This window comes from Mastigoproctus giganteus, chromosome 3, assembly GCF_048544385.1.
Source record: "Mastigoproctus giganteus isolate SK-2022 chromosome 3, ASM4854438v1, whole genome shotgun sequence".
Lineage (NCBI taxonomy): Eukaryota > Metazoa > Arthropoda > Arachnida > Uropygi > Thelyphonidae > Mastigoproctus > Mastigoproctus giganteus.
In genome coordinates, this window is record NC_143577.1 from 164,708,838 (window position 1) to 164,730,812 (window position 21,975).

Consider the following 21,975-nt stretch of genomic DNA (forward strand, 5'->3'; position numbering starts at 1 on the left):
CTGATTACTGATCAGAAAACCTGCATCATACCAAAATAGTTGACCCTCCTAAATATGGCAACCTTAGAACTCAATCCTTTTGCAATTTTTCAGATTTTGATTGATCGTATTATAGACATAGAATATATTTCATTTCTATACTGCAAGCTATAGTAGGCGCCCCCGTAGCCAGGTGGGAAGGAGCAGCAGTGCGTAGCACACGCTTCTTGATTAGACCGGGGTTCGAGCCCGTCACCACCAAATACGGAGGATGCGGAAAGGTTAAGGAATGACCACCGCATATCCTGGAGCAATATGGCCTTAGTTGCTAATGCTCCTAAAAAAACCAAACAAACAAACAAAGCAAGCTATAGTACATGTTTCACAGTGTAGTACAAATAAAATTAGGTGAAAGTTTCACAAGGTCACTTCACCTTTTCCACAATAGATAATGGGCAAATGAAAGTTGTTGTTGATGCTTTTTATAAACAACAGGTTAAAAGTATTCAATGTATTTGATGAATTGTTAGCTCATTATAACACTTGATGTGCCAATCAAGAAATCTGGAAACTCAGTAATCTATGTGCAGGTCGACCATAATTTCAAATTTCCCAGGTCGGCACACCAACCTGCAGCTACTGTTTTGGTGGTGTTAGTTGCAGCATCCGCTGTTGGCGCGAGAACTCGTAAACACTCACATGCTATTCCCACTTGTTTTTCTGCATTTATTATTATAACCTGCTCACATTTAGCCCCAATGCACAAAGGAAGTGCCTCTCGTGGTGTAAAGCACAAACACCATACATTGTTCATAACAGATAAAGTTGAACTTCTGAAAAAAACTCGACAGCGGTGTAAATTCCAGCAATTTTCTTTTACAACACACTTGTACAAACTTACGGAAAAACACAATATGATGGATAATACAGCACACTAACGAACTTTGTCAGTATTGTTAGGGATTTTGTTTTCACAAAATCCCTAACAATACTGACAAACTTATTGCATTGTTTGATAGTTTATTTTATCGCAGCACTCACTGTGCATGCAATAAACTAATCACAAACGACCTTCTTATGTATGCCGTAATAGCGTCACACGTGTGTGGCCAACACGGCTTCTCAAGAAATAAAGTAACCTACTAGGCCACATATGTGACACAAAAAAAAAAGACTTCTTTTTTTTTGATATTTTAAGTGAAAAAATGATGACAACACTGACATTACAATATTTATTTTAGAATTGCTAAATATTTTTTGGCCCCTCGGGAATTTTTTTTCTTAAACTAGCTTGGCAGTCAACGTGTTAAAGGTAGGATGAGGTGGTTAGCTGTTGGGTAACCTCTGTGCTAATCTAACCACCGGTGATCCGGTATCCCACAGGTCCCAGCGCTGCCAGCTTAGTGATGGTCAACCTGTATTATTATTTTCAATATGTCACTAATCTTGTTTGAGTAGCAGTTAGACAATTCCATGACCAAAAATTGTCAGTGTCATTGAATTGTGGTAACCACTTCCCTGATGTAAAATGTTCTCAGATTGGCAAGTTGCCAATCCAAGAACCAAATTTGCAGATTATTATGTGATGGTTTGTTGGATTTGCCTGTTTTCCTAAATATCAAGAAGATCTAAACCACACCAAAAAATTTTTCATTCATTTCATAAATCTTCTTTGGTCTTTATTGACTGTTGTTGTAGGTAAGGTGGTATTTTTGCTCATATTCTAAGTTTCTAACTCTGTCAGCAATTTGAATTAGAGGAGTTGCTATTCTATACAGAAAAATGGGTGGTGCCCAAAAAATACATCAGTATTATTAAAATTTTTATTGTTCCTTAAAAGTGAAGGAGGGGATCATCCCAGGGCCATATCATTCATATTGCATTGGAAATAAACCTGCAGAACAAATTTTACTTAATGCCCACCTGCAAACAATTCTCTCTGGAGTGTTTGTAGGGCTTTTTGGTGTTCCAATAGTCACATGCACATACTGGCAGCAGCAGTAAAGTGTATTATTTTGTTTCTATTTATTTTTTAATGGAATATTAACAAAGTGATTTTGATCACTTCTGCAACTTCACAGCAACAAATTTTGATAATATATAGTGTTTGGGATGTGGTGCCACCGGTGGTTTCCCACAACTGCACCTTTAGTACTACTGTTAGGAAAACAGTACTCTGTAAATTCCAGAGGTGTGTGTATGTGTGTGGTTCATGTAGTTTTGTGTTGGGTTCTGTTGTTCTTCTGACTGCTTGCCCGTAATTTTTACACCCCTAGTAAAAATTGCTACTCTGGCTGGTCTCAGCAAAAGTCGCTGAGCTTACTGGACAGAGACCAAGTAAAAAAAAAAAAAAAAAAAATTGTTGGGTAGAATGTGGGGACGTAGGAGAAGGGTGGTATGGGGATAAAAGTGTACCAGGCAAGACAGCATCAGCCAAAAAAAAACCCAATAACCAGAAATGCTTCTCTAGTTCTGTGTTGAACTTAAGTTATCGAGCTCCACTATGACAGATGTAACTTTGATCCAACTATCAACCATCTGCTGGCTAAAGGCAAATTTCTGCACATCTATTCTACAATTGTCTTTCCACAATTTGAATTTATGTCTCCTCAGGTGTGTAAGCTGATCAAGAGGAAGAATTCCAGCTTGCTCAAACCATTCAAAGCCTTATACACCTCAATCAGATCACCTCACAGGTGCTACAATTTGCAGAACTTAAGACTTTCTTGGTAAGAGCACCCCTTTGTTCCCGTTCTAGCAACTCTACATCTTTCCTAAAATGAGGCCTCTAGACCTGTACACAGTACTCTAGGTGTGGACTGACCATTGCCTTGTATAACATAATAATCACCTCCCTTTTCCTGCTAGCAAAATTCCTATATATCATTGACAAGACTCCATGACCTGCCCTGGAAGCTCCCACCAGGTATTTTTCACTTTCTACTTCCCTGAGTGTATTACCACACAGTTGATACGTTTCTCTTCGGTTATTGCTATGCATTTGTCAATGTTAAACTTCAGTTGCCACTTCTCAGCCCATTTTCCCAATTTATCTAGATCTAGTTGGAGTAGCATACTGTCTTTACTGTCATTAACAACCCTGGAAAACTTAGACATTAAACCTGATATACCTTCATCAATATCATTGATAAATATACAAAACAACAATGGGCCCAACACCGAACCCCGGGAAACTCCACTAATAACATTTGTCCACGAAGAGCAGTGTCCATTGATTACCACTCTCTGTCATCTCCCACTCAACCATCCCTTTATGCATTGTAGCAACTTACCCTTAATGCCATACCTCTCCAGTTTGTACAGCAGTATCAAAAGCTTTCCTGAAATCCAAGTATATGATATCAAAATTATTTTTGGCATTCAGTTCCTTTGTGACCGCATCATAGTATCCAATCACATTGGTCAGACAAGACCTCCCTTTAACAAACCCATGCTGTGTCTTAACTATTACACCAGTCTTCTCTAGATGATCCTGCAGTGATTCCATTATTTTCCATGGAACAAGTTAAACTAACAGGTCTGTAGTTACTTGTGTCACCTTTTGAACCCCCTTTGTGAATTGGTGATATATTTGAACACCTCCAGTCCATGGGGACCTCCCCTGAGTACAACTAAGCTCTCATAATTATGGCTAAGGGTTTGCTTACTTCCTTTAATATAACTGGATAAATCCTGTCCACCCCAGGTGCCTTCCTTATGTTTAACTTCAACAATTTCTCCTCCACTTTGATCTCAGTTATTACAAAATCACTTAGCTCCCTGTTAGCGTTTGATAAACTTCTGGCACTCCCCTCAATGAATGACTCCTCGTGTGAATATAGATGCAAAATACTCATTCAGTTTATCAGCTACCTGAGCATGATCATCAATAGTCAACCCATTTATGTTAAGTGGTCCAATCGGATTCATCCCTTTCCTTCTAGAGTTTACATAAGTAGAGAAGTCTTTGCATCCTTTGCCAAAGATTTTTCATAATCTGCCTTCCCTTGCCTAACCTCCTATGTGACTTGATTCATTATCATCAGTCATTTTCAATCCGCTGCAGGATGATGGTCTCTCCATCAACTTTTTAGTTCCTCCTGCTTTGTACATCTCCATTCCAGGGGAATGGAGATGTACAAAGCAGGAGGAACTAAAAAGTGCCCATGAGCTCTTTAATTTCATCTGTCCTTCTCTATTGTTGTCTTCCAGGTTTTTTTTTTTTTTAACTCCTCTTGTGTACCATTCTGTTATTTTCTTAGTCCGGGTATCATCATCATGTCTTCAAGCTATGTGTCGTGCCCAAGTCCATTTCAGTTCTTTAGTTTTGATAAGAATGCCTTTTTCTTGTGTTTCTCTCTTATCCAACAGTCTGATTCCTAATATAATTCATTCTATTCTTTGCCATGTAGTTTTTCAGCTTCTCTTCTATTCTTTTGGCAAGTGCCCTACTTTCATTTCCTTAAGTCGTGGTGGGGAGTATACATTTCAGACAAATTGGGATATTGCCCCAGTATGTGACTTGATTACAGACTAGCTTGTATCTACCATAGTCTTCTGTGTCACCTGATAATTTATATGTATTCAATGCATTTTTCTTCTCTGCCATGCATCTCAATCTATCAACTTCCGCACATCTACGTAGAATAGATGTGCAGAAATTGCCTTTAGCCAGTGGGTGGTTAATTGCTGGAAGAAACGTCCATCTGTCATTGTGGAAGTTGATAGGTTAAATAAATTGAAGGAGGAACTGGACAAACATTTAGAGGGAATTGTTTTGTAAATTTTTTTTTTTTGGCTGATGTTGCATACACTTTCTTTCTTGCATCACATGCAACTACTACTACTATCTCATTAGTTCATCTGACATCCATTTAGGCCTAAACCTTGAACAGTATTTCTTAATTGGGGCAAAAAGCCTAATCTTGATCAGTAATCGAAGAGATACTGCCTAAATAATAATATAGTTAATAAAAAATGTAGAAAAACTATATTTAAAAGTAGATGGCTGCACACACACACACACCAATGCATTCTATTTTACATTTCCTGATTAGTTAAACTGGCAATCTGTAGGTACTGACGTTACACTTGTATTTTTTTGATAATGTCTGTACTCATTAAAATTATCTTATATCACCCATAGAAAGATATCATATTAATAATTGATTTTGAATAAATTAATTTATCTTTTAGGCACCCTGTTATTGTTGCTAATATTATATGGATGGTGTTCCATACCTTTCAGTTACTTGATATCATTTATTCCTAAATTGCCATCTTCAGGATTTATAGTGCTCACTATCTTCAATATAATTACAGGTTTGGTTGTTTTTCTCAGTTATTAAAAGTTTTTATTTATGAATGATTATCAAAGTACTCTGGAATTTTGTTCTAGTTAAACAGGTGATGGCTTATGTAATTTACTCAGTTTGTCATTTCTTAATTGTAGAAATGCAGTATATATACTTGTCCACATTTAGAAATTATAAACTGAAAAAAAATTTAAGGGAAAATAATACTATGAAAGTTATTTATTTTTTTATATATAAATATTACTGTTGTAGTGTCTAGTTTCTCTAGTGAATAAATCAACTCTTAGGCAAGCAGCAAATTTTCAAAAGGAACATTTATACAAAAACCTGCTGACATTGATTTCTTCACACTAAAGATAAGCATTAACAGTGACTTTCAAACCAGTACTGATAAATTAAACACAACACATGTGTAACTTTAAAAATAAAATAATATTGATAGATCACAACATGTTTCGTAATGCATGACTTCACTAGTAAGGCCACATAATAGCCTTTTAGAGCTATCAATTTAAAGCCATTTATGCTGTGCAGATGCTGTGATATTTGATTCACAGCACAAAAACACTTGTTGTCGAGCAGAGAACATGATGGCAGACTCAATATCAAACATGATAATAGATATGGTTCAAGATCATTGCCAAAAACCACTCCCTAACAAAAGTTTTAATTTTTTTTTTGTTAGGTATTTACTCCTTTAATGTGCTTTTATCTTCGTAATGCAATTTTACATATTGCACCATGACAGTAACATGCTCATTCATTCAGTTACACCTACCCAAAACTTGTATTCATAGAAGCATTTTCAGAATGCACTTCAAGCTAGTGTAACATGGCTACATTATTTTCATGTAATTGACTTGCTTCAGTAACATCAGGCCTGTTTCAAAGTAATGAAATTGATAACACATTGATAATTTTATCTTTTGAAAAAGAAATCAGTTATTTTTATGTGGTAATCCCAAGCATGAAAGGTTATTAAAACCTGTAGCACCCTAGTACTGTGCATGAGTTCAAGAATAGATGAGACCTTGTTGAAACTGGACTTCAATTTCTGTAGATTATGAAAGATATATTTAGAAAGCTTTTTTAATAAAAAATAATAATAAAATAAATGCTTTTATAATCTACATGACTAAGTTTTCATTTGAAAGGTTTAAAATAGAGACAGCCATAAAATCTGGGGAACCATTAAATAATTCTGATAGAAATATAATTCTTAATGAAACACAGCATGGTTTTTTAAATTGTGTTTACCAAATGTGGTTAGTATTTTTACAGAGTCAGTCAGTGCTGGATAGAGGAAATAATTTCAACAAAGCATTTTACTTTAATCCCACATGAGAGGGGACTGGTAGAAGCTGGAAGATGTTGGAATCAAAGGGAAAAAATCCTTAAATGGATTGCAGGGGGCAGAGACTAACAATTTTTTTTTTTTTTTTGGTAGTTGTTGGCGCATCGGCTTCTGTGGCCATAATGCACCTCCCAAAGTTTTTGCAGTACTTTGATCCAAGCCCGCGACCTTTGGGTTGCCAGGCAGGCACTTTACCCACCTGACTAGCCTAGTCGGTGACTAACAATTACTCTTCAGATTAGGGTTCCACAAGGATCAGTACTTGGAACCACTGCTGTTTTTTTTTGATTTTCCTAAATGACATTGATGAAAGGATATGGGTTTGATATCAAAATCGGTCCCACACAGAGCTTCTTCAAGACAACTTAGATAGTCTGAAAAGTGGCAGCCATGATTTAATGCAGCACATCCTTTCTTAAAAAAAATAATTACTACAGCTTTTACAATTCAACTTAAATTTTTATTGGATCCCAGGATACGAATTAGGGAACAAACATGGAGACAGCATCTAAAAATGCAATGTACTATTGTCTATTGAATTTTTATATATTGCATATAATAGATGAAGTATATGCAACTCAATTTTTCCATTGAGTACCATGTACAGACTGAAACTTAGTAGTGGCAAATGGTGCTAGAAAGCAAGCTTATATATCTAAATTCCATGAGCTGACCTAGCAGCCTGTCTGCACTGCTCAGAGAACTTCATATTTGACTACACACTAATAGAAACTCTAATAAGAAAAAAAGTCTGAAACTGAGTGGTGAGTGTCTTGCTTATGCACAAACAGACAGTAAGAAGTTGTGCTAACTATATTGCACTATAGACACATTCATTTAACCCATCTGTGAGGCGTGATCAAAAAAGTTCAAGAATTGAACAAATATTTGGATGGATATCCTTCAAAGTAGTCTTTTTGACACTTATTCCAGTCTTTCTACAATTTTTGGAAGCATTCCTGATAGGCTTCTTTTGGAATTGCTAATAGTTCTGTCTTATTGCATTTGAATATTTCCTCAGTAATTGCAATCACAGGGAACTAAATCTGGTGAGCAAAAAAAAAAAAAAACAGATAAGAAACCACAATTCTTCACTAGAAATTTTTGAATGCAAAGTGCCAGTTCACTGAAGTAAAAAAAAAAATGGTATCTTCACATTTGACCAAGATTGTCTTGCTTTTTTGTACCTTTGTTTCCAAGTAGTAGTGGCATGTGATGCAAGAAAGCAAGTGTATGAGCTTATGCAGCATCAGCCAAAAAAAAAAAAAAAAAAAATCACACCATTCTCTCCAAATGCCTGTCCAGTTCCTCCTTAAATTTATTCAACCTATCAACTTCCATAACGACAGATGGAAGTTTGTTCCAGCAATTAACCACCCGCTGGCTAAAGGCAAATTTCCGCACATCTATTCTACATCTGTCTTTTCTTAATTTGAATTTATGCCCCCTTAGGTTTGTAATCTGAACAAGTGGAAGGATCCCATCAGAATTCAGCATGCTCAACCCATTCAAGGCCTTATACACCTCAATCAGATCACCGTGCAGGTGCCTAGTCTCCAGCCACTGCAATTTGCAGAACTTAAGCCACTCTTGGTAAGAGGATCCCTTCATTCCCCTCATCAATCTTGTTGCCCTTCTCTGTACACGCTCAAGTAAATCCACATCCTTCCTAAAATGAGGCCTCCAGACCTGTACGCAGTACTCAAGGCGTGGCCTGACCATTGCCTTATACAGAGGGACAATCATCTCCTTCTCCCTGCTAGCAAAATTCCTATATATCATTGACAAAACCCCATGACCTGCCCTGGCAGCCTGTCCGAATTGCTCAGAAAACTTCATATCTGACTGCACAATTACTCCCAGATCTTTTTCATTTTCTACCACCTTAAGTGTAGTACCACATAGTTGGTACGTTTCTCTGGGGTTACTTCTACCCATATGCAGTACTTTGCATTTGTCAAGGTTAAACTTCAGTTGCCACTTCTTAGCCCATCTGCCCAAATTATCTAGATCCTGTTGCAGTAGCATACTGCCATTAACAACCCTGCCAACTTTTGTATCATCTGCAAACTTCAAAATTAAGCCTGATATACCTTCATCAATATCATTGATAAATATACAAAACAACAGTGGACCTAACACCGAACCCTGTGGGACTCCACTGATAACATTAGTCCACGAAGAGCAGCTCCCATTGATTACCACCCTCTGTCTTCTCCCACTTAACCATCCTTTTATCCATTGTAGCAACTTACCCTTAATACCTTTTCCTAATTCTGCTCCAATTTGTACAATAATCTTCCATGCGTAACAGTGTCAAAAGCTTTCCTGATATCCAAATATATGATATCAAATTTGTCAGACACTACTTTCCCTTAACAAACCCATGCTGTGTCTGAATTAGTGCTGCAGTCTTGTCTAGATGATCCTGCAATGCATCTTTAACCAGTGACTCCATTATTTTACCAGGAACAGAAGTTAAACTAACTGGTCTGTAATTACTCGTGTCACCCTTTGATCCCCCTTTGTGAATTGGGGATACATTTGCACATCTCCAGTCCGTGGGAACCTCCCCTGAGTCCAAGGATGCTCTCATAATTATGGCTAAGAGTTTGCTTAGTTGTTTTGCCGCCTCCTTTAATATAACTGGATAGATCCCATCCACCCCAGGTGCTTTTCTTATGTTTAACTTCAACAATTTCTCCTCCACTTTGCTTTCAGTTATTGCAAAATCATTAAGTATCCTGCTACAATTTGATAACCTTCTTCCATTTTCAAACCTTAATAATTCCTCATGTGTGAATGTAGATGCAAAATACTCATTCAGTTTGTTTGCTATCTGAGCAGGATCATCAACAGTCGAACCATCGATGTCAAGTGGACCCATCAGATTCATTCCCTTCCTTTTAGAGTTTATATAAGTAAAGAAATCATTGCTGTTTTTCTTAGCATCTTTTGCCAAGGATTTCTCGTAACCTGCCTTTGTGACCTGATTACAGACTAGCTTATATCTGCCATAGGCTTCTGAGTCGCTTGATAATTTATATGCATCCCATCCATTTTTCTTCTCTGTTACGAGTCTCATTAGATAACCATTTAGGCCTAAACCTTGAACAATATTTCTTAATAGGTATGAAACTTTTAGTAGCATCCACGATTAATTCCTTGAATGCTTCTCACTTAGAATTTACTGTTGGTAACATCGTCAGTTGATTCCACTGTACAGAATTTAAAAACTGCCGGAGACCACTGTACTCACCTTTACAGAAGCAAAAACCCTTTCCTTTACCCCTGATGGTAATTAAATCTTTAAGTAAATCCCACATCAGTACACTGTGATCACTGCCACCTAGTGGTTCCTTTATCTGCAAATTCTTAATACACAAATGATCACTGCTGATAACCAGATCAAGAGTATTATTTTCTCTTGAACATAGCCATGTACTCGTGATTCATCACCACCAGTAATGATGTAAGGAACAAAGTGTGGGTCAACAGCAGCACTTTGATGACAATCCTACTATGCAAGAACTTGCCTTCAAGTGCATCACCTTCCAAAATATCAATTTCTCTAACAACTTATGAATACTTAAATGTTGATTACAAATGATTGAATCATTGGTTTCTTAAGTCGAAGGGCAACCAGCCCTCTTTAAATTTTGCAAACCAATGAAAATGACATACAGCCTCTTCTCTGAAATTTTTTTTTAATATTTCATGGGCTTCTGCTGCACCTTTTCCTAATTTGAAACACGTAAAACATTGTCTGCAGATAAATGGACAATTCATGCATTACTATATATTTTGCACAAACAGAAATTTTGTGAAAGTTGCAACTTCCTACAATTGTCAAACTGTTTTGATTATACTTTGTATGCTCATTAGGGATTGATGATCTCCCAGTAAACCATAGTTCATGGTTTCTTTATCTGCAAATTCTCACAGTACACAGCCCAATTTCTCACAGTACTCTCTCTACAGCATGTTTGGAGAATACCTTTTTACCTTCCTTAAACTAACAGCTACAATATGAATGCATCTAAGAATTTGAAAATGATACTTGTTTCACACAAGATCCATAACAGCTGCAGTATTATCTCAGTAGCTCTTTCACTATGCTGTCATTTCTTGGCTAAAGCCAGTTGACACCGATTTCTTCTATACTGGGTTAGATGCCTTGATATAACATTGGAAACTTAAATAATTAGAAGAGCGATGAGAACCACCATTTTCTTAATTTCACATATGCATTTTTGTGTACCTTATTTAGCGCTGTTTTAGGTTTGTAATAATTAAATAAAATATAGCTGTTGATTACAGAGTGAAACTTGAAGTTTTATATTATATTTTGTTTTATTGGATTAGGTATGACTGTGTCAATTGTGCTAGCAGTTTTTTATATCTCATTTCAACCTTTGCAACAAACTCCCATTTGGTTTGCACGTTTATTGCCCAATTTTGCTGTTACCTGGGGATTGAGCAACTTGTTTAATATGTCTTTCTCAAATAATTTGTGCAACAATATAGCACCTGAGGAATTGAGGAAGTTCTGCCCACATTTTCCAGATGACAATTTTCTTGTGAGATGTTGTGAAAGTAAGTAAAAACATTCCTTTCTAGTAGCATGATTAGTTGTGTCCTAACAAAAAAAACATTTTTTTGAAGCAAAATCTGCTACTTTAAAAGTATTCAATTGTTATTAGAAATAATAAAAATTTATTTAAAGCATAATCACTTTTGTTGGGAAGAAAGCTACTTAATTTTCAGAATCCCAATGTTTGTTTTTGGATAAATGCATTAATCCAAAGTGCATAGAATGACTTGAAAACCTTCCCTCATTTGATTGATTTTCAAAGACTAGCTACTCTTTTTTTTTTTTTAGCATAACCAGTGGGACAATTCTTTTTTGAGAGAATTGTTACAGGAATCTGCCTATCATAAACTGCAGGGAAAGGCTCTGTTTCCTTACAATTTATTTTGTAATGTTATTTGAAAACAAAAAAATATCCAGTAGTAAATCTAGATGATTGGACTTTAAAATTAATGTGTGTATAAATAAGGATACCACTTTGAAGATGTTTGTTTAATTAATGACATAAATCGGTTTTTATTTTTTTCTCTCAAAATAAAATTATTCAAGTGACTTAATATGTTGTATGAAAGTAAGCAAAAAATATTACTAAATAGATAAATGAAGTACACTAACTTGCACGATTTTTGGCTAATTAATTAAGTCTTTTGAACCTAGGCAAGGCCCTAAAGTAAAATCAAACCAGCATGAATACAGATAGTCAACATTGCAGAACTACTGGGCACCATTTTCAAGATCTGTAACAGTAAGATGAAGAAATTTGACAAAATTCTATGATATAAATTCAGAAAGCAAGAATTATCATTTTGTTTACAATTAAATAGAGGAAAAAGAACAAATATATGCTTTCAGGAAGTATCTGTTCCTTTTTGCTTAATTTAATTTTCTGGTCATGGAATAGAATTTAGATCATATAAATTAAATTCAGTTTATTATGTGTTCCTCATTGCTTTAACTGATTTCTGGACTTTATTTAATTAATTAAGATATTTATTATTTCTGTTCAGTTTGATTTCATCCCCTGTACAGCTGGTTGGCTAGAAGTGTTTACATAGGGCAATAGACAATGTGTGACAATGCACTTGCCTGCAGTTGGCATAATATAGGTATATTAGCATTAGCAGAGGCATGTGATGCAAGAAAGCAAACTTATGCAACATCAACCAAAAAAAAAAAAAAAAAAACCTCCCATTTCACCCCTCCATTCGTTCCAAATGCCTATCCAGCTCAGCCTTAAATTTATTTAGGCTGTCAACTTCTGCAACAAAAGATCGAAGTCTGTTCCACCAATCAACCAAGGTTAGGCAGGCAAAGACAGATTATGAGAAATCTTTGGGAAAGGATGCAAAGAAAAACAGCAAAGAGTTCTTTACTTATGTAAACTCTAGAAGGAAGGGGATGAATCAGATTGGTCCACTTGATATCAATGGTTCAACTGTTGATGCTCCTGCTTAGATAATCTTGTAATAACTGAGTAAAGTGGAGGAGAAATTGTTGAAGATAAAGACAAGAAAGGGACGTGGGGTGGATGGGATCTATCCAGTTATATTAAAGGAGGCAGCAAATGAAGTAAGCAAACCATTAGCCTTAATTATGAGAGCTTCCTTGGACTCGGGGGAGGTACCAAGGCTGACACAAGTAATTATAGACCTGTGAGTTTAACTTCTGTTCCAGGAAAATTAATGGAGGCATTGGTTAAAGAAGCACTGCAGGATCATCTAGACAAGACTTCAGTTATAGCTCGGACACAGCATGGTTTTGTTAAGGGGAAGTCTTGCCTGACCAATTTGATTGGATTGATTTGATTTGACTTGGTAGTTGTTGGCGCATCGGCTTCTGTGGCCATATTGCACCTCCCAAGGTTTTTGCAGTACTTTGATCCAAGCCCAAGGCGGGAATCGAACCCGCGACCTTTGGGTTGCCGGATAGGTACTTTACCCACTCGGCTAGCCCGGTCGGCTTTTGATTGGATACTATGATGCAGGAAATAACTTTGATATTATATACTTGTATCTTAGAAAGGCTTTTGATACTGTTGCACAAATTGGAGCAGTGTGGCATTGGAGGCAAATTGCTGCTATGGATAAAAGGGTGGTTGAGGGGGAGAAGACAGAGAGTGGTAATCAATGGACACTGCTCATCCTGGAGTCCCTCAGGGTTCAGTGTTGGGTCCATTATTGTTTTCTGTATTTATAAATAATATTGATGATGGTATATCAAGCTTAATATCCAAGTTTGCAGATGATACAAAGGTTGGCAGGGTTGTTAAGGACACTACTGACGCTATGCTGCTGCAACAGGATCTGGAAAATTAAGTTTAACACTGACAAATGTAAAGTATTACATATGGGAAACAGCAACCCCAGAGCAACGTATCAACCCTGTGGTACTACACTGACAGTGGTAGAGAATGAGAAGGACCTGGGGGTAATTGTGCAAGCAGATATGAAGTTCTCCTAGCAGTGCAGATGGGCTGCAAGAGTAGCTAATGGTGTCTTGTCAACGATATACAGGAATTTTTCTAACAGGGATAAGGAGGTGATTATTCCCTTGTATAAGGCAATGGTCAGGCCACACCTTGAGTACTGTATACAGGTCTGGAGGCCTCATTTCAAGAAGGATGTAGAGCTGCTGTAACGAGTACAGAGAAGGGCAACAAGATTAGTGAATGGAACAAAGGGTTGCTCTTACGAAGAAAGGCTTAAGTTTTGCAAATTACACTGTCTGGAGAGTAGCGAGGTGATCTGATAGAGGTGTATAAAGCCTTGAATGGTTTGAGCATGCTCAATGCTGATGGGATTCTTCCTCTTGCTCAGAATAATCACCTGAGAGGGCATAAATTCAAATTGAGGAGAGACATATGTGCGGTAATTTGCCTTTAGCCAGCGAGTTGTTAGTTGGCGGAACAGACTTCCATCTCTTGTTGTGAAAGTTGATAGCCTAAATAAATTTAAGGTTCAGCTGGACAGGTATTTCAAACGAATGGAGGGGTGAAGTGGAAGTTTTTTTTTTTTTTTTTTGGCTGATGCTGCATAAGCTTGCTTTCTTGCATCATATGCCTCTACTAATGCTAATATCACCCTTTGCCCCTGGCAGACATACCCTGGTCCATCTATTCTTTTTGCACGATATGTTCCCCGTTTCCCTGACAATAGTCACCTACAACAAGTGTTCCTTTGGGGTTGTGGGCAGCTGAGAGCTTGATGGGCCCCTCAATTTAAATCCTTCAAGGGCATCCACCCTGTCCTTCAAGCTCTCATATAAGCCAATAACAATGATGAGTTGGTGCCTGATTTCCTCACACTCTTTACATCATGTCCCGTTCCTGATTGCACCACAAACATCAACCAAGCAGTGCATTTCAATAGACTGTGATTCAGAGGACAACCGCCCCCCCCCCCCTCAGTTCTCCCCTGACCCACAGCAACTTCCATTAGTTGGAGCCTTTTGCTTTGCTGCTCTGTCATGATTTCTATTCAAGTTCAATAAAATTCCAATACAAAATATATCCCAATATATATGTATTTCGGTATCGAATATTATCTCCTGTCAACTTATATGTATTCATTTATGATATTACTTTTGTAAAAACTAGATCGCTATATTTATTTAGTTAAAAAAGTACAATTCAATTGACAATGAAATTTAATAAGATTACTTGATTCTACTATACTCACTGTCTAGTTCAGTGCACACGTTGTATCATATAACAATGCCAGCAAGTTACGAACAGTTAATCTACGGGCATGAAGTATTATTTACTTTCCAATTCGCGCTATCTAAATTCAAAATAAACCACGGAGCTTGATTAGGTGTATAAGCCACTTATAGAAAATAATTTAATCTAACAATTAAGTCAATAAATATAATTAAAAATTTTGCGTTTGCGGGAGCTGCAAAACTTGTAGTTGTTATTTTGGTTTTTAGGAGCATTAGCAACTAAGGCCATATTGCTTCGGGATATGCAGTGGTCATTCCCTGACCTTTCCGCATTTGGTGGTGATGGGTTCGAACCCCGGTATAATCAAGAAGCATGTGCTACTTGATTATACCGGACTGCTACGCACTGCTGCTCCTTCTCACCTGGCTACGGAGGCACCACAAAACTTGTCCAACACGTGGATTTGATACCGGTACTAAGTAATAACCTACAAAATCTATCTAAATTCAAATTAAACTAAAGTATTGTTACTAGGAATATAAAGCAACTCTAAAAAATAAATTAATATGCCAATTTAAGCCAATAAAAAAGCAAAAATTTCTCTATTAGCTGGAGCCGTAAAAACTTTGCCTGTTCACGTGTACTCCCTTCATGTATTTTTTGCTCCAGTTGTGAGAGTTCCATAGTTACTTCCTCTATAGTTAAACTTTTTAGACTGGGCCAATCATAAGTAGTCAGATGAGACCTAACAACCTGCAGCTTAAGGAGTAGGCTAGTTTAGGTTGTGATGGAGCTGCATGGGAGCTTATTGGGTTGTTTACCCCACTTTGTGACAAAAAGAGCACACAAGGGGTCTGACATAAAGGAAAACCGAGAATGCTGCATTTCTACAACTGGTAAGCTGTGGAAGATAAGACAAGAGCTTGTCCATCACTCGTAGGTGACATATCAACCCTTATAAGGTCTGCAGAGTTTAATGTTAAGTCATATAGTGCTAGTGCATGCTATGGAATTGTTGAGAGTGCTGGGATTAGTCACCAGCCAAGATGCATTCGTGTGATCAAGTGAGAGGTAAATTAGGCCTATATGGATGATACAATCTTAGTGTTTCAACATGGTACATAAAGCTTCAAAATAGATTTCCAGTGGTTTGCATAGAACAGTTGTTCCCAAACTTCTTTAGTCGTGGAACACTTTTCATCTCACAATATATTTACTGACCAATAGTTTAGTGGGAGCCAAAGAACCATTTGCTAATATTTTATTACACTGTGCATCAGGATCATCTTTAGTTTCAAGACATGTAAAGCCGAAATTCAAATAACTGTCATTAGTTGGTTCCTGTTTTTTTTTAATTTGGAATTTTGGGGAACAAATGGCTGCAATTGTTCATCCTCACTTTGAAGTGTGACAATATTGTGTTCTTTTTCATTAACCACAGTTGCAATACTAGAAGTATTTGCTTCTCGTTTTAAAGTTCCTTTTTTCAACCACAAATGCATGGTCATTTATTTTAATAATAATAATTATCAAAAAAAATTTATACAAGGAAGTGAGTTCACTTCCCCCCTCCTTCAACCCGTGTACTCTAGGCTAAATCGCATACGAATGGCATATTAGATCATTATATTGCTACTTTTTCGTAGATGTCATTACCTCTACGCATAGTCCTTTATGCAAAAGGTCACCAAAATAAAGTGTTCCAGGATCTATTTGATTATTAGTCTATGCCAGTATATTAATAATCAAAAAAAAAAAGTTAAAAATTATAATTATGCAAAATTTATTTAATAATTAAATACGATTTTTTATGGAATACAGTTTGGGAAATGCTGGCATAGAATATAACCACTCCCCCCCCCCCCTTTTTGTTGGCTCTACAATTGCTAAAGGCATTATAGGGCACAGTGTGGAGGATAGATCAAGATTTTTCCTCATCTGACAGATAAACTCGAATTCTCTTAGGAAGAGTATGGTCTGGAGCATGTGTAATTTATTTGAGAAGCTTCTTATGTTCTGAAGGAAGTAGGTAATTATTCTTAGGAGCTGTACTTGTTTAATTAGTTAGTTGCTATGGTTGGATCCTGGTAGGTTTCTTTTGATACCTGCCTTTGTACAGTTTGACCAGTGTTCCATAAGGCCAGGACTTCCAATCAAGTACTGTGTATTTAATTGAAAAAAAAAAAAAATATATATATATACAGTCAGTTCTGCTTTATGGTATTTCATGCATTAAAAACAACAGTGCTTGGGGCAGAGCACTCAAAAAAAAAAAATTTTTTTTTTTCATTTCAGTAAGTAAACAAGTTAGAAACCCAATGAAATTGCTAACACAGGTTTAAACATCTTAAATTTCTAATAAATAAATATATCACTTTACCTTATATTGGTCAGAGACTGTGCACTTACATACATGGCTTAATTAATACTGTAATATATGCATACCAATTGATATTTTTTTGGACTGTAAAGTTTTAAACAGCAAAAAAGATGAGCAATCAATAACAGCGAACACAAATAAGATATGGAGAAACAAGTTTACAAAGCTGTAAAAATAGAAATGAAGAGAAGATTCTGAAAATTTATTGATGTTTTTTTATGATTGAAGGGAAAAACATTTCACCATAATAATATAAAATCCCACAGAATTCCAGAAAATGCAATAAGATCGAGTTTACTACCCATTTATAATTAGATTGCAATAACAGAAAATATTCAAATTATTATATCTGTAAATTGCACATATTCTCTGGTCGATTTTCCTGGACGGAAAAAACCTTGCTATCTATGCCTGAGATAGCAAGGTTTATTAAACTCAGCTATGGAGTGAAAAAAGCCAATTAAAGTTCCTCGTGGGATTCAAACCCGGGCTTTTGCACTCTGTGTGAATACCACTGTGCTACTTGCACAGACACACTAACAGTAAAGCCCAATAAACCAGGAACTGCAAATTGTTTTTTGCTGTTTAATAGTTAGTGACCTCCAGAAATGTGCTCCTCTGCTCATGCTGTCCTGCCTCACAAAATTTCTATTTGAAAAACTGCGAGTCAGTCTACAATATCACCTGTCATCTTGTGAATACAGAATGTCTCTAACCAATACCGCTGTCAAGCTTTGTATGTATTGCTGCGCAGGTCACTGCTTTCACCTGGTGTTACACTCACATTGTTCCTTAATACATCAGTCGCATTGGAGCAATGTGCCCTATAGCAGAACTGACTGTATATATATACACATTAACCCTGGCTATCTGAATTTATCTCTGTGCCCAAAACATCAGACTTGATTGAATTAGTTTAGGGTCTTGCCTAGATGCAATAAACTAAATTAATAAGTACCAAATTTATGTGAGTTGGTGTACTTCATTTATCTGTTATGATTTTATGCACCATTAAACCTCCATACCACACACATCTGTTATGATTTATAAGCACATCAAATCATTAGAATTAGAGATCAAGGGTATGATTCTCTGGGCTGGAGAAATATCACCAACCCATAAGGGAAGAAAACTTTTGTTACACAAGGAGTATTTGAAAAGTTTCTGGCCTACCATATAAAGAAAAATGGTGTTACACCTGGCATATAATAACCCAAGAGCGACTTATAGATTGAGGAATAGTGATCATTGGCAGACATGAAATTTTCCATGTGACAATTATAGAAAAATAATATAAGTAAAGATTGTATTTTTTCAACACAAAGCATCCTTAACATAATTTCAGTATTGTGATTTTGGCAATGAAAACTCTCTCATCAGGAACAATAATGTATTACATCCTCTAAGTTTCTAATTGGGTAGATGAAATTTCTAAATTATGTGCAACATACTGTGGATGGACATGAGTGGCATATTCTTGCTGGCAGAGGAAGGCAAAAACTAAGGGATGTTAACCCTTTAGGAATAAAGTTGATTTATAGTGGCATAGTATTTGGGCTCAGGCACCACTGGTGGTTTCCCACATCTGCAAAAATCCAGGAAAAGAGTAGTGTCTGGTGTATGTAGTATTATGTTTTGTTTTCTGTTGTTGTGTCTGTCTGCTCGACCACAAGGCTCCTACGTTGCCCACCACCACTGTGAGCCAGGCTGCCCATATTTGTCATTAATAGCCAGCACTGACTGTACATATACCTTAAATTCAATGGGCTGTGATTGTGAATAATTAAGCCAATAAAACTTTACAGAGTTTTAAGTAACATCAACTATCAGAAATGAAAGTTTCAGTATACAAACAATTGACAATGGTGGATGAGGAGAGTTGCAGTTTTGTTATCTGGTGTTGAAGATTCTGAAAATGTTTCAATGGATGATATAAAGGTTGACAGCAATTCAGGAAATAGTGTTTCATGATGACAATAGTAATTGAAGAGTTAAACATGTATGCTTTTAGTGTAACTGAAATTTTGTACTCATTAGGTGGAAAGAAACTTTCATTTCAGAAATGCATTGTTTTACTTATAATAAGATAGCGTCGGAAAGACCAATCAAATTGGCTTTGAAATCCACAGCTTTCTCTGAGATTATGAAAGAGATACAAAAATATATTTTTGTAGCATTTTTTTTTCTTACATTTTCAGAAAAGTCAACATTTTATAACTTAGGCCAGTGGGGTAGGTAGTAGCTTTATAAAATCAGCAAAAATGAATTCAAAATTGCTCTTTTCTTTTTTTTTTTTGATGCCATCTTTATGAACACAACTATGAAAAACCTTGTTCTGTATTAAAAACATTTTTTTTAAAATCAGAACTCCCTTTAGATCTGTCAGTGAGAAAATGCAAATTTAAAAACTACATGCATCAGTTAAATGTGCATATAATTTGGTGTAACTTAATCATGGATTTTTCCTAATTATGTGATAATTAACAGCATTCTGGAATTTTCAAAAACAGCTATTAGTAGATGAAGCATAAATATTATTAGGGTCGAATTGATCCTGCATGACTGAATCAGGGGTATAGGGAGTACCAATTGATCAGTCAAGAAGGATTTTTAATGAATGCAGCAAAAACCTAACTTTCTTGCATTGTCAGGTTCTTGTTCACACACACACAATGTGTAAAAACAAGGATTGCAAATTTGCCTTTCTCATACTACTGAACCATGTCAAAAGAGGTGTCTAGCATTCTCACGGCCTATTGTTCTCCAGCACCCTCATTAATCCCTGCTTAATTGCATTATTGAAAAGCCCATTCCATATTTCTACTTAAAGTAAACTAATAATACAGGAAAGTTATACATAACTTTCCTGTATTATTTTTGCTTTGTTTTTGTTCGTGTGAACATCAGCATATATTTTTTACTGCAACCTGTCATTGTCTTTCTTTTGCTCTGTGGCACAATTATTATTAATATGAATCCAAAGCATGCAGGCCTTTTTGCTTATAGTGTGTGCTATGGTACTGAAATTAAACATCCTGCATTGAGAAATGACTTTTTGGTCATTTTAGTAAGTCCATAGCAATATACCGCTTCCTATGAAGCAAAGCTTTTTATTTTCAGTGTGTAGTTAATACCGGCACCTCCGTAGCCAGGTGGGCAGGAACAGCAGTGCGTAGCACATGCTTCTTGATTAGACCGGAGTTCGAGCCCGTGAGCCACCAAATACGGAGGATGTAGAAAGGTCAGGGAATGACCACCACATATCCCCGGCCCAATATGGCCTTAGTTGCTAATGCTCCTAAAAACCAAATAACAACAACAATCAATACCAAGGCAACTCCTGGTGAAGTTCCTCCACAATACAAGATTATGGCCCTGTATAAATATTTCTGGTTTATATACAGATAATTTGCACATTCTTTTAAAAGAGCTATAATAAAGAAAAATTAATATTTTTATGTGAATTAAAAGTATGTATGTTCTGTAAGTTAATTTATTAAATTTCAGGTCGTTGTGAAGATAACTGCTTTGTAAAAGCACACCCAATAACCTGGGAAACATATGGATGTGGTCGTGACCTGTTCTTTATGGCACTTGATGGGATATTGTTTTTAGCTGTACTTTTCTTTTTGGAAAGTGATTTAACAAAATATTTACACATTAGTAAGGAATTAATTTTGAGAAAATTAAAAAGAAATCCAGAGATTGTTTTAATGTCACAAGTACAAGATGATGATGATGTTGTTTGTGAGCAAATGAGAACAGAAAACTTGTATATCAGTGCAAAATATGAGGAGGAAGCAATGGTCATCTTTAATTTGTCCAAAATATTTGACTCAACATATGCTGTAAACAATTTAAGCTTCTCTCTTCACAAAGAAGAATGTTTTGGCCTGTTAGGAATTAATGGAGCAGGAAAAACTACCACTTTTCGTATGTTAACTGGAGATCTCTATCCCACTGAGGGTGATGCTGTAATCAAAGGCTTCAGTGTTCGCAATAATCTTAAACAGGTATCTATAGTTAGTTTTTATCCCCTTCTTCCTTATAAGCAAAATACAGTGAAAGTACATAATTTCATAATATGAATTCCTTTATTGCTAAAATTAATAAAAGGAGCCATACTCCAAAACAGAATCTTCTAGCCGAAAAAAAATCACATTGTTAAATATGAAATCTTTGTATACTGTTGCTTTAACCTTTTCCTGAATGAATTTCGTTGTGAAAATTAATATTTGTTCTTACCCAGTAGAACAAATATTAATTTTCTACAGGTTTTTAAACAATTTCACTCTAATTAATACAAATATTAATTAGAGTGAAATTATTTAAAAACCTGTTTTTTTTTTTTTTTCATTAATGTATTACTTTATCAACTTCTGGATTCAAAATGAGAGTTTCAACTTTTATTAGCCAAAATTGCACAACATTACCACACCAAATACACTTCACATCTTTGTGGCCTTCCCACATTTTTTTTTTTTTTTTTTTCATTTTGCAAATTGCAGCAGCTGGAGACTAGTCATCTGCGAGGTGTATAAGGCCTTGAATGGGTTGAGCACTCTGAATTCTAATGGGATTCTTCCACTTGCTCAGATTACGAACCTAAGGGGGCATAAATTCAAACTGAGGAAAGACAGTTGTAGATGTGCAGAAATTTTCCTTTAGCCAGCGAGTGGTTAATTGCTGGAACAA

The 21,975-nt window shown here is 36.1% G+C and overlaps 1 protein-coding gene across 1 annotated transcript in view; it reads left to right on the top strand.

The window, feature by feature from the left end:
• The window catches only part of LOC150088381 (phospholipid-transporting ATPase ABCA3-like), a 286,503-nt gene that overhangs the window by 245,232 nt on the left and 19,296 nt on the right, over window positions 1-21,975 (top strand). The window contains exons 16-18 of the mRNA XM_090369476.1: window positions 5,176-5,301; window positions 11,014-11,244; window positions 20,788-21,293. Of these exons, the coding sequence (XP_090225602.1) occupies window positions 5,176-5,301; window positions 11,014-11,244; window positions 20,788-21,293 (863 nt within the window). The remainder of the gene's footprint in view (window positions 1-5,175; window positions 5,302-11,013; window positions 11,245-20,787; window positions 21,294-21,975) is intronic.